The 13541-nt window shown below is 35.9% G+C and overlaps 1 protein-coding gene across 1 annotated transcript in view; it reads right to left on the bottom strand.

Moving 5' to 3' along the window:
• The window catches only part of slc4a4a (solute carrier family 4 member 4a), a 108525-nt gene extending 98825 nt beyond the window's left edge, over positions 1 to 9700 (bottom strand). The window contains exon 1 of the mRNA XM_063017729.1: positions 9447 to 9700. Within this exon, the coding sequence (XP_062873799.1) occupies positions 9447 to 9466 (20 nt within the window). The 5' untranslated portion in view covers positions 9467 to 9700. The remainder of the gene's footprint in view (positions 1 to 9446) is intronic.
• Between the last annotated feature and the right edge of the window lie 3841 nt (positions 9701 to 13541).

The following is a 13541-nucleotide window of genomic DNA, read 5'->3' as shown; positions in this document are numbered from 1 at the left end:
GGCTTCGCAAGATAAGAGCCCGGGGGCTGAACTGGCCTGCCTGCAGTCCAGACCCTTTACCAATAGAAAACATTTGGCGCATCATGAAATGAAAAATCTGACAAAGACCCAGGACTGTTGAGCAGCTAAAATCCTACATCAGACAAGAATGGGACAACATTTCTCTCTCAAAACTCCAGCAATTGGTCTCCTTACTTTTTAGACGTTTACAGACTGTTGTTAAAAGAAAAGGGGATGCTACACAAGTTCTAAATGAGTTAATAATTTTCTTAAAATGTTAAAATGTCTCACTGTCAACACCTGTGCTCTTTGTTAAATCAAATATGGGTCTATGAAATTTGCAAATTATTGCATTCTGTTTTTATTTACATTTTACACAGTGTTCTAACTTTTTAAAATTGGGCTTGTACATTAGTACCAGGGTGACTGAAATACCTACATAGGGTTTATTTACATCTGGGAACTTTAGCACATCACGATATTATATAGGAATTTCTAAAGGAAATTTAATCACACTATGACATTTCACCAGGGCTTTTTGAGTTCACAAAGTGGAGGGCAACTCCATATTTAAGCCCACGGCTTTGAATGGGAGGGCTAACAAGCTTATACATACAAGCTTACAAATGTACAGTACAATGAAATCATTTTCTTTGCATATCCCAGATAGTTTGGTGTGGAGCCATTTTGAGGCTCTCCTGGAGCCAAGAGAACTAAGTGGCTGCAATTGACTGATAGCCCAGAGGCATAAAAACTGAGCTACCACTGACCTTTGCATAGTAAAAAAAAGCTGTCAAAATAAATGCTAAAAATCTGCCAAATCTCTATAAACAATAACTTAGTTGATTTGCCAGACTGACCCAGGCAACAGCTGATCTTTGGATTTATCTTTAATTGAAGTCTTGCCAGACAAAACACAAATATTTATTGCTACATTCCAAGCTTACGGTCATAATATGCCAAAGGATAGATTCAAACACGTAAAAAGCAGCATTGTACCTGTCATTTACAAATGTACTTTCGAACAGACATGAACTTGGTCCATAAAACATGGTTTGTTGTGGAGGAACCCGCATGAACACATTTAGGATTAACTGGAACTCTGAGCACAAACTAGGCTCTCTTATCCATTATCAGTACCTGACCTCAGAATAGTTCTTTGACTAAATAGGCACAAATTCTCACAGACACACTTCAACATTTTGTGGAAAGCCTTTCCAGAAGAGTATTAAATGAGAAACTCCATATGAATGTCGCACTTCCTATTCCAAAAGCATTGGCCAATAACATGGCCAAGTTTCCACACTGAATACATTTAGAGAAACAATGAACAAGCCATTAAGAAGCTTAAAGGCCCAAACAGAAGACACTATGCATATGGTTGCCAGAAGTCTAAATTGCCAGCACTTAATAGACAAATTCTATTTTTTTACCATCACCAAAGTTCAAATGCATCAATATTCATCCTGATTTTTGATGTCCAGCCTGGCATCTTTAAAGAACCAGAGAAAAGACCAGTCTTCTCTGTGGAAAAAATATTTTTATCTGAAGGTTTTTTACAGTCCATTCATTTATGTTGTACCAGCTGATATAATGTACATTTAGTGTACCATTACATTTACATTACTACAAACAATATGATATTGTGATGTATAAATTTACTGCAATAAGTCTTATGCAAAAGGCTGGATGCCCTTAGTGAAACAGAATATTTTGGTAATTTTATTAACAGTGAAAATTAGTTAACTCATCCTCTAAAGGGAGAGGTAAAGTTTCTTGAATGCAGGTGTTGCACAGCAGGCAAAAATACACTATATTGCCAAAAACCATTCTGCACAAGTTATGGCATTTAATATTTTATCATGTTTAACATGTAAAATTCAGCAACTAAAATACATTTTTTTTAACGCAGGGAACTTGACCAGGTGTGGATGCATTTCTTTTTGGCGATATAGCCCAACCCTATACTGGATGCCCGAACCACCCCCGCCCACTGATTAATAAAGTCTGAATAAGCAACATTCTTTCACTTCTCCTGACTCAGGGTGACTATAACAGCAGGTAGGGATGTCAATTAGTATATAATATGTTTATATATAAACAGACCAGCATGCAAAAAAGTTTTTGCTAGTTCATGGAACAATTTTTGACTGCAGTCATGTCAGAGGTAAAGTTTCTTGAATGCAGGTGTTGCACAGCAGGCAAAAATCACTTTGGTTACTGTATACTGTTTACCAGTACATTTATCCAATTCAGATTTCTATACAGTGTACTTTGACCTTGTATAAAAATTAAGCATAAACAAAGATAGGTACAAAAAAGGTAACTTGGATGTACATCCCCAAATCAGAAAAGTTGGGACAGTATGGAAAATGCAAATAAAAAAAAAATGTAGTGTTTCTTACATTTACTTTGACTTTAATTTTATTGCTGACAGTTTGAACCCAAGATGTTTCATGTTTTCTCTGCTAACTTCATTTTATTTGTTAATATACCGCCATTCCTGCAGTTCAGACCTGCAACACATTCCAAAAAAAGTTGGGACAGGGGCAATTGAGGGCTAGTAATGAGGTGAAAAAACTAAATAATAATGTGATTCCAAACAAGTCATTTCAACTGGTGATTGTAAACATGGTTTGGTACAAAAGCAGCATCCAGGAAAGACTGAGTCTTTGATGAGCAAAGATGGCCAGAGGATTTGTCTGTCAACAAATGCATGAGAAAATTATTGAAATGTTTAAAAATAATGTACCTCAAAGAAAGATTGGAAGGGACTTGTATATTTCTCCCTCTACCGTGCATAATATTCCTCCCGATTCCTTGAATCGTTTAATGATTTTAGTGCATAAAAGCCAAGGGTGCAAGCTTAAGCTGAATGCCTCAAAGTATAGCTGATATAATCACATAGGCAAAGGATTACTTTGGCAAACCTTTGTCGATCACTACAATATGGAGTTGCATGCACAAATGACACTTAAAACTTTAATGTAAAAAAAAGACGCCGTGTGCTTCGGACCAAAGACAAAAAGGACCATCCAGACTGTTATCAGCAACAAGGCCAAGAGCCAGGGTCTGTCATGGTATGGGACTGTGTCAGTGCCCTTGGCAAAGGTAATTTACACTTCTGCTATGGCAGCATTAATGCAGAAAAGTACACTGAGATCTTAGAGCAACATATGCTGTTTTCAAGACATCATCTTTTCCAGGGAAGTCCATGCATTTTTCAACAAGACAATGCAAAATCACGTGCTGCACACATTATAAAGGCATAGCTGCGGAAGGAGAGGGTACGGGTACTGGACTGGCCTGCCTGCAGTCCTGACCTGTCCCCAATAGAGAATGCGTAAAGAATTTTGAAATCAAAAATGCAACAACGACGTTTGCAGGACGAATGGGACAAATTAAAACCTGAAACACTAAATTGCTTGGTATCCTTGGGGCAAAAATGTCTTGATGTCTGAAATGAAGTTGACCAGACAAAACATGATATATCTCAGGTTTATACTGTCTGCAATTAAATAAGTCAAAGTAAAAGTAAAAAGCGTTTTATTTTTTATTAGCATTTTCATGCTGTCCCAACTTTTTCTGATTTGGGGTTGTACATTTAAGGTTCTTGTCTTGTTAAAACACCAGGGCTGTTTACTTGAAATTATACTTTTTTTCTAACTGGTTCTGGTCCATTTGCAGCATACACACTTTTTTTCTACAGTCATGGCAAAATTATTTAATGATTGTCAGAGATCTTTTTTTTTTCATTTTAGACAGGCATTTCTGTTTCTTCTTTGGCAGATGAGTTTTGAATGGGCAATTGCAGATTTCTCTGCAAATATTTTTCCTGGCTTCTCTCCTACATTTTGTGTTACCTGAACTTTCCACTTACGAATAATTGTATAGACAGGAAAGTATACTGATTTTAGGGGCTTTGTATATTTTTCTATTCAAGAACTATTTAATAATTTTGGCAATGAAACCCCCTGGCAGCTTAACCGTAAATAAATGGCAACATATATTTTCATGAAGCATTGCAGCATTGATATCTAGACCCTTATTGATTAATAGCAATTGAGAAATTAATAGCATTTTTATTAGTGCACCATCAAAATACTTCGAATTTGAATATCAGCAAGGTCTAATGCTAATCCAATATAATTTTCTTACAGTAACCAAGCAAGCTCAGTGCAAGCAAATTATGCAAAATGTTAAATTCATGATGGTGACATACTTTAAGAACTTGTTTTCATGTGGATGATTTGTGTAGAGTTGATGAAAACTACAAGTATTCCAGGAACACTTAATATAAAATGGGAATTCACCCTGGGCTGGGCGCCAGTTCATCACAAGGCACACTATTCATCTATTCTTATTTACATAATAGAGCAGTTAGAAGTAACAAATTCAGACAGAGTCATGTTTTTTTGTGAGGTGAGAAGAATACAAAGAACATGGAGGAAACCCACACTGACTTTGTGCGGGACCAACAGTTCCTGTGGTGCCTGTTATTATTGATGTAATATAATAAAATCAATGTGTCATCATAATTGTTCATAGTTCAACTACCTTATTGAATTTGTAATTATTTTGTTGTACAAAATTTTATTTAGTTATTTACAATATCTTTTATATAATATTGTTTAATATAAGCCCTCTTTACATTTTCATTTTACATGTTCTATATTTTAATTATATGGACATTTGAACCCTAAACTTTTGTGTACTTGCATGTTTAATGTAAATGGAAGATTACTAAAGTAATGTACTCTCACTATTAAATAAACCAAAGCATTTAGGTTTTTCCTGATCTTTTTGGATAGACCAGAACATGCCTGGAACATAGTGGCTCTCTTTCCGCAAAATCTCTCTAGCCATTGCAACCTATAGAACAAAATCAGAAAAAAACAAGCATTCAGGAGAACAGCCGGCAGCAAAGTACAGTAAATGTGTTGCTACATGTACGCTGTATATTCCAAAAACCTGCTCAATATAGCATGTAGTTTAGTGTTAATTTTTAAAAACTCAATATCTAAATATTAATTTTTTAATATTTATTTTAATATACTATTTTAATAACAGTAACCATATGTTAAGTCTTTAAAATAAGGATTAATAATAAATTAATTTTCTATTAACTTAGTATTATAAAATTCATTGTATAAAAGCCCTGATGTATACCAAGCAAGCACACTAGGAAGTACAGACCCTAAATTGTAGCCTATTTTTGTGAGACGTCAAATACCTGGACGTTTAACCAGAACCCCTCCCAGTCTGTGGTTGTGCAAAAATGGTTAAAAAATGATTCATGGAATGTATGTGTTCATTAACATGATACCAATCTCCCACATGAAAAGAGAATCTTAAAGCATGTCAAGCAGTGCTATTTGTGAAAATTAACAGATGTTACATGTTCAGCCAAAACAGAATGTTAAATTTTTTAGGGGGTTTATTTTTGTCCTGAGAAATGGGTTAGTTCTTGAAACAAACAAAGACTGGAAAACTAAGACATATGGTTGTGAAGAATGTATCATAAAAAAGTAGAAAGTTTTAATATAATTTTTATTCAATCACATGTATTCAATGTAATATTTTAACTGTATATTTTAATAAACTGAATGCAACTAAAGTAATTTACTCAATGCAGCTAGATTTTTTTCATACACAGTCAAGCCGGAAAGTCTGCATACCCCTTTTACCTTCTCCACGTTTTATTACATTACAGACTAATTCTATAATAGATTGAGTTCTTTTTTTGCCTCAAACATCTACACAAAATCACCAATAATTACGAAGTGAAAACAGGGTCAGAAAATATGCAATTTTATTTTACTGACAAAAATCGTTTATTTAAGGGTTACATATCTGTACACACCCTTAGCCTAATACTTGGTTGATGCACTTTTGGCAGCAATTACAGCTTCAAGGTGTCTTGGGAAAGAAGCTACGAGCTTGGCACACTTGTTTCTGGAAATTTTTGCCCAGTCCTCTTGGCATATCCTTGCAAGCTCCATCATGTTGGATGGGGAGCGTCGGTACACAGCCATTTTTAGCCCCTACAGATGTTTGATTGGATTCAGGTCTGGCCTCTGGCTGGGCCACTCAAGGACATTCACAGACTTTCTCCGAAGCCACTCCTTTGTTTCTTTTGGCTATGTGCTTCAGGTCGTTGTCATGTTGGAAGGTAAACCTTCACCCCAGTATGAGGTCCAGAGCTCTCTGGAGCAGGTTTTCTTCAAGGATCTCAGTGTACTTAGCTGCATTCATCTTTCCCTCTATCAGGACTAGTCACCCCGGTCCCGCTGCTGAAAAACATCCCCACATCATGATGCTGTCACCGCCATGCTTCACTGTAGGGATGGCATTAGCCAAGTGTTGAGCGGTGCCTGGTTTCCTCCAGACGTGACGCTTGGTATTCAGGCCAAAAAGTTTAATTTTGGTTTCATCAGACTAGAAAATCTTGTTCTTTATTCAGAGAATCTGGCCACTGTGCTCTTTGGGGCCTGTGAAGCTGCAGCAATTTTTCTGTACTTTTCTCCAGATCTATGCCTTGACACAATACTGTTTCTGAAGTCTGTTTCTGAAGTCTGTTTCTGAGATCATTGACAAGCTCCTCCCGTGTAATTCTGGACTGACCTCACCTTTCTCAGAATCATTCTTACCACACTAGGTGAGATCTTGCATGGAGCTCCAGAGCGAGGGTGATTGACTGTGATCTTGTATGTCTTCCATTTTCGAATTATCGCAGCAACAGTGGTCTCTTTCTCACCAAGCTTCTTGCTGATGGTCTTGTAGCCCATTCCAGCCTTGTGCAGGTCTACAATCTTGTCCCTGACATCCTTTGATAGCTCTTTGGTCTTGCCCATGGTGGTCGAAAGATTTGAATGGAAGAAACTGATTCTGTGACAGGAGTCTTTTATACAAGGACAGGACTAATTTGTGTGCCTCATGGGCACATAACCGGTCTGTGGGGGTCAGAATTCTTGCTGGTTGGTAGGGGATCAAATACTTATTTCCCTTAATTAAATACAAATTAATTTATAACTTTTTTTTAATGTTTTTTTTCTGGATTTTTTGTTGATATTCTGTCTCTCTCTGTTAAAATAAACCTTCAATAAAAATTATAGACTGTTCAAGTCTTTGTAAGGGGGTAAACTTACAAAATCAGCAGGGGATCAAATACTTATTTCCCCCACTGTATACACACAATATACAGATATGTAATTTAGCAGCATCTGAAATATTTACAAAACAGTTAAGTGCACAACATGTAGGATGAGTACTACAGTGTAGTCAATTTGGCAGCAGATGAATATTTTTACGCTTACGTATTATGTATTATCAGTCATTTATTTATTTAGTAGGGAGATCGCCTGTGGGAAGAAACTGGTTGGGAAAAAGTTGTCACCTTATGTTACAACAAAATTTGTCCAGTTAATCAGATGGTCTCTTGGAGCTAAGTGTGGCGTGCACAGCACGAATCTGTGTTAACCCAACACTGGTAGGTGATAAGAAGCTGCTAAAAATTGGACACATGTCAAAGGGGGCGTGTGGTTATCCGGCTCTCCTTGATCAGATCTGAGGTTGCGCAACAGCAGCAGATTCACAACCGGTAATTAAAAGTGATTAGACTGGGAGGTAAACGGAATGGAGGTGAAATGCAGAAAAAACAGAGGAATACATCAACTCTTTGAAAAAAAAGTTGTCTGAACCCAAACTCATCTGAGATGAATCAAGAGACATCTGCTGAAATATCTGCTGTGGTTGGAGTCTACATTTCAGGTTGTTTTTGGAAATAAACAGTTATCTATGCCAAAGACAAAATAGAAAACATCCAGACTGTTATTAGCAAAAGTAAAGAGCATCTGTCACGTTATTGGTGTCCATGGCATGGCTGATTTGCAAATGTGTACCAATACCATTTACACGTAAGACAGAATATGTGTCGCTAATTTTCCCATAATGTGCATGGTTATTTCAGCACAACAATGCCTCTTTCTGCATGCACTACAACAATGTGACTTTGTAGACATAAGGTGCTTGTGCTTGACTGGCCTGTCTGCAGAAAATATATAGTGCATCATGAAAAGGAAAATCAAACAACAGCAACTTCCACTTGCAAAACCGCAACAATTACTATCAGTAATTGTTCCCAAACCAGTTCCCAAACCATTAAAAAGAAGAATTATTAGGAAAGGTAAAGTCTCATTAATAGAACATAGTGCCAAACATGCTCTCCCAACTAAATTCTAAATACAATATATTTACAAAATACAATGAAGTTAAGCAATGGAAATTAAGTTAATTAACACTGGAATTTTTTTCTTACTATGTTGCTCAGTTAAATAAAGATTCAAGAGAAATAAATCACATGAAATCTAAAGTTAGGCAGTGCTAAACAAGAATACTTTTGCTTAACCTCTAGAGGTCATAAATCTGAGAAAGTAAATGTTAGCAACAAACCTCTGGATAACATACAGCTTATTACAAGGACTTTATCTTTCTGTGGAGTATTTCCTAATAACACAACATTAATATACCTATTCAGGGTTAAGTACATTCTTGCAGTGTTTGTATTAATTCATTTATTAAATGTATATTGGTTTTTCCATAAATTTTGCAATACAAATTATTGTTGACATTATTTGCATTAGCCAAACTGCATAAAACAGTGGCCAAGCCAAGTTTTCTGAGTTTAAACTATTCTGGGCTCATGTAGCTCACATTTATTTCATTGTTAGCTGTTCAGTTGCTCATATAAAAACTTGGTATTTCATAGCTTACTTGTGTATGCATAATCTAATATCTCATATTTTCATCATGCCATGATTTAAAAGATTTAGATATATAAGAACTACACATAGTTTTCAATAATTTTCTCAAATTCTGTTATAAACTATGCATTTATTAAATTATTTAAAGAAAATGCTGCAACTGTAACAAATAAATAGACCCTTAATAAATGTTAAATACGTAAAGATTTTTAATAGCAGAAAAAACACATAATTTAATAACTATTTTACTGAATTACTTGAATTTTAATTTTATGACAAAGTAAAGATAACTGGACCACTTTTAAGATTCATATGGTTATATGTCACCATGCTCTTATTAATTTGAAACACAACCCATTGATTTTATGCAAGGGTAAAAACCTTTATCTAAATAAAACCTAAATCAATACACTAATATACTTCATGGAATAGGAATGACTCTAAAGGTAACAAGTAATTTGATACCATGTCCAACAGTCTGTTCTCAAAAGAAGGGCTCCTTAATACACTTTTTGTTGTTTTTCATAACTATAGGAAGTCACCAATAGGTAATCAGACGCATTTTAAGGACATAGTGTATTATAGTGTGTATATATAAATAATGCAAACATTAATTTAATACTGCAGAAGTCACTGTATGAATACAAGTGTAAATACAAATCAACAAACGGAGCGTTCACTTACTTGCTCTTCGGGCCGCTCATTCTGAATGTTCGTTTAGTCTGGATGACTCCAGAATATAATAATCCTTCTGCAACAAGCAAATCTGCCCAGTTACCCAGTTATGTTTTTAAACGTCTTTAAAACATTTTAGACGCATTTATGCGCTCTACAGGCACCCTGACCTAAAGTACCGCACTCAAAAAAGCAAACCAAAACAAACCCAAACTCATCCAGCGGTGCACAGCTGAAGCTACTGAAATCCTGCAAACTTTACACAAACCAGGCAAGTTCTGAGCAAAAAAACCTCTAGTATATAGTAAGTAAAAGTGAGATAAGACCTAGATTTAGCCAGTTATTGCTCATTGTTGTGGTGGCCGGGTAGTCTGCCTGAAAGTGGAGAGCAGAGCTGGAACGCTTGAAGTCTGAAAGGCTGCGGTTCATATTTGAAGCCTCACGGTGTGGGAACGTCACGCAGGAGTGCAACGTCACGCAGGAGTGCAACGGTGACTCTTTACCTGGACTCAGCTGATCTTCAAAACTTAGCACTAAATACTGAACAACACCTGAAGTTATCTGTTTTTTTTCCAGTAGTTTTTTTTTTCTTTTTTTATTTAACCTCAATGCATATTTAATAATTTCCTCTCTGAGTTAGATCCTTTGTATTTATTCTAAATTCCTCACCAGGTCGGCCAGGTTAGAACTTTGGTCTGGTTACAGGCTGCTATTGATTTTTACACAGAACTAACAGCGTCCCCTGTCGGACGGAACACTAAAAGCGTGTCTCCTGAAATTGAACTATAGCATTTTTCCGTTGTTCCATTCAAAAAAAGTGTTTTGTGTTTCGTTTATTGTATCTCAAAACATACAAAAGTGCAAAAAAAAAAGAATTGGGAGAAATTGTAGCAGTTTAATAAACAAACCACCCACCTCCTTGTTTAGCGATCGAGTCACTGCAGTACCACTGTTGTTATTATTATTATTGTTATTATTATTATTGTTGTTGTTGTTGTTGTTGTTGTTGTTTTGTGCTCTTTGGAGACTTTTCCATGATCAAAGTTAGGATGGATGTTGACTTAATCAGAACAAGCCCTGGAAACATATTTCGCAATGTTGCATTACCAGTAGCACACTATGGTGCATTTTCTATTTTGATTATGTGTTTTTATGTTTGTTTATATATTATATTTATGCATTTTCTTAAAGAGAAGTCACATATATTTAAAAGCTTATCACTTAAAAAACTTGTGTAATATAAGACAATTGTGTAAAACAACAAATGAAGTGTATAAAAATGTATCATTTACCTGTTTGACGTAACCTTATCATATGTGGAAAAACGTTGTGCCTAAGTATGCTGTCAGACCACCACTGTGTACCTAAACTGCTTTGAAATTTTACATAACAAGAGGAAAATAAAATTAAAAGAAGTAAGAGCTAAATGCTGGGATGTCAGTTAAATATTTAGGCTTACATTAGTCAAAGCCACAGTAATAAAAAGATTTAGCTGAAAGTTTATCAGTTGTTTAACTGGCTCTTATATTATAGAGCACTGTAATTAAACAATATAACATATATGCAGGGGTAAAAAATCAGCTCCAGTATTTCCAAACCAACATACAGCGGACCACTTATTTAGCATTAATTATAAAGTTAGCTCCGTAACAATGATATTAATGTTCATAAAGTTTGTGGCTTTACTTGTCATGTGTTTGTGTTTACATACAAAGACAATGCACACCATTTCCAAAAGTCTTTTAATGGTCACACAATCGGATCTTAAAGCAATTGGGATTCCATGACCACTCGACGAGAGAAGTTCATGCAAGAACTGCCACAATGGCATAAAATTCCTCAGTAATTTTATATGGTGGCACAACAGGTAGTGAAGGTGTCACTTAGCATTTTTGATCTTGTGGAACTTAGGAACTTAATCCTCACTTACGATTACTGGTTATGGTATGTTCACCATGCCCATGTGGGTTTTCACCCACTCTCCAAAATATACAGTAGGTAAACTGGCTACACTAAATTGATCTAAGGTGAGAATTAGTAAATGAAAGTGTGGGTGTGTGATGCATTGGTCCCCCGTCCAGCCTGTATTCCTGCCGCTGCACAGTGCTTTTGGTGGACACCTAATTAATCTCAACCCTGACCAGTTACCAACTATTGCTTATTTGAACATCATGATTGTCATGAGTCAAATTTACATTTGGCTAAATTTTTATTTCCTAAATGGGATGAAATAAATTTTTGACAAATAGTAACTGAAAACATGAATGCTCAGTATTTTACCCCAAAGTAAATCACTAATTTGTTCCATCTTGGACATCCATCAGGCATATTAGTCAGCTTTTCTAAAAGATTTACATTACTACTGGAGAAAAAACAGATGTCCTTAGAGTCACTTTACTGAATTCTAGAGGTGTACTGGAGCTTTTATTTAACTTCTGCTGTGTGCATCATATTGGACTCAACTCTCATTTCACATGCAAGTGTAAATCAAATGTATGACAGTGGAGTATAACAGTATAAATTTCAAATTAGACAAAAAAAACTTTTGAAAAACAATCTATGGTTGCATTAAGTTTAGCAGCAATTACACGAACTAAACACTTTCACTTTTAAATTATACACACTGCTAGGTATGAATGATAAACTTTGTGACTTTGACTCAGCCATTTAGATGTAATTTTGCCTCAGCTGAAGCTAAATTTCCTCAAGAATGGTTTGCTGTCAAGTGTAATTTCCCTTAATATTTATCCAGGTCGTGACACAGAAAAACACCCCCACACCATTATACTGCCTTCTTTGACTGTTGCTATAATTGTACCTAAGATGAAATGCTGGATTTAATTTTTCTGTGTAGAAAACACTTTTCCAAAAGGTTCAAGGTGCAGACATGATTAGCTATGTCTGAGGGAAAGCAGGCCTAAGGGATTCTTCATTGCTGCTGTGATTGCTGCCCCTGCTGGTAGGTTTAAGGGCACCTACAAATAGATGAAACTCAGTGTGTGACTCTCTATACACAATACTGATCCCTATGTGAACGTGCCTCATGCTGGTGTAAAGAGGCAGTTGGCTACTGCACACGTGTTGGAGAGGGTGTGTTAGGTACGGCCCTCCTTTGTTAGGATAGGGGTCTACAACACTAGAGAAAAGATACAAGTGGGTTATTAAATATGACTAGCTTTGGAGAAAAAGGACAAATTAAAAGAATAAAAAGAAAGGAAGATGTAACTATTTCTTTATTCTTAGTTCTTTTATTTGTAGTTCTTTAGAAATTTAACTAGTTCAAAATTAAATTTGTGATGATTACCAAGGGGCTAATGACCTTTTCATAGATGTTGGCTAACTTTATTTTTTGAATAAATATACCAATGTATTAATGAATGTGATGTGTTCTTACTCAAATTATCTGAAGTAATTTAGAGTTGCAGAAATGCTATAATTAAGCTAAGCTAACTAGAAAGAAATTGAAACTCCAAATCAGAAAATGTTGGTGACTGTATGGAAAATGCAAACAAAAAAAAGAAAGAAACACAATGCTTTTAAATTAACTTTTACTTTATTTTTTGTCTGGTTTAATTTGTTAATATACATCCATTCCTGAATTTCAGGCCTGTAACAAAAGTAAAAAATAGTGACGGGAGCAATTTAGGGCAAGTAATGAGGTAAAAAAAAATTTTAAATGATGTGATGGCATGGGATTGTGTCAGTGCCCTTGTTAAAAGTAATTTACACGCCACTCAGAGCTGGGATTTCGAATACATCATATCGAATCTCAGCTCTCCCATCCGGCTGGGCTGGGCAGCTATATGAACAACAATTGGCTGTTGTTAATACAGGGTAGGGAGCCGGATATGGATCTCATAACTGATGCAATTACCACCTCTGCTGGCTGATTGATGGCGTCTGCACAGAGTGGTGGAATAATGCTGATCAGGTTGTGTCTCTCCATGCACAGGGCTGATTCGCATATGAACTCAGCTCGTGCAGGTGAAAAAATGCAGTCGACTACTGCTCACGTGTCGGAGGAGACGTGTGTCAGTTTGCTCTCCTCAAATGGGGCGGGGGTCAGCACCAGTAGAGAGGAAGCATAACCCAACTGGATAAAAA

This window comes from Trichomycterus rosablanca, chromosome 21 (genome assembly GCF_030014385.1).
Source record: "Trichomycterus rosablanca isolate fTriRos1 chromosome 21, fTriRos1.hap1, whole genome shotgun sequence".
Classification (NCBI taxonomy): domain Eukaryota; kingdom Metazoa; phylum Chordata; class Actinopteri; order Siluriformes; family Trichomycteridae; genus Trichomycterus; species Trichomycterus rosablanca.
This window is presented reverse-complemented; position numbering and strand designations above follow the sequence as displayed.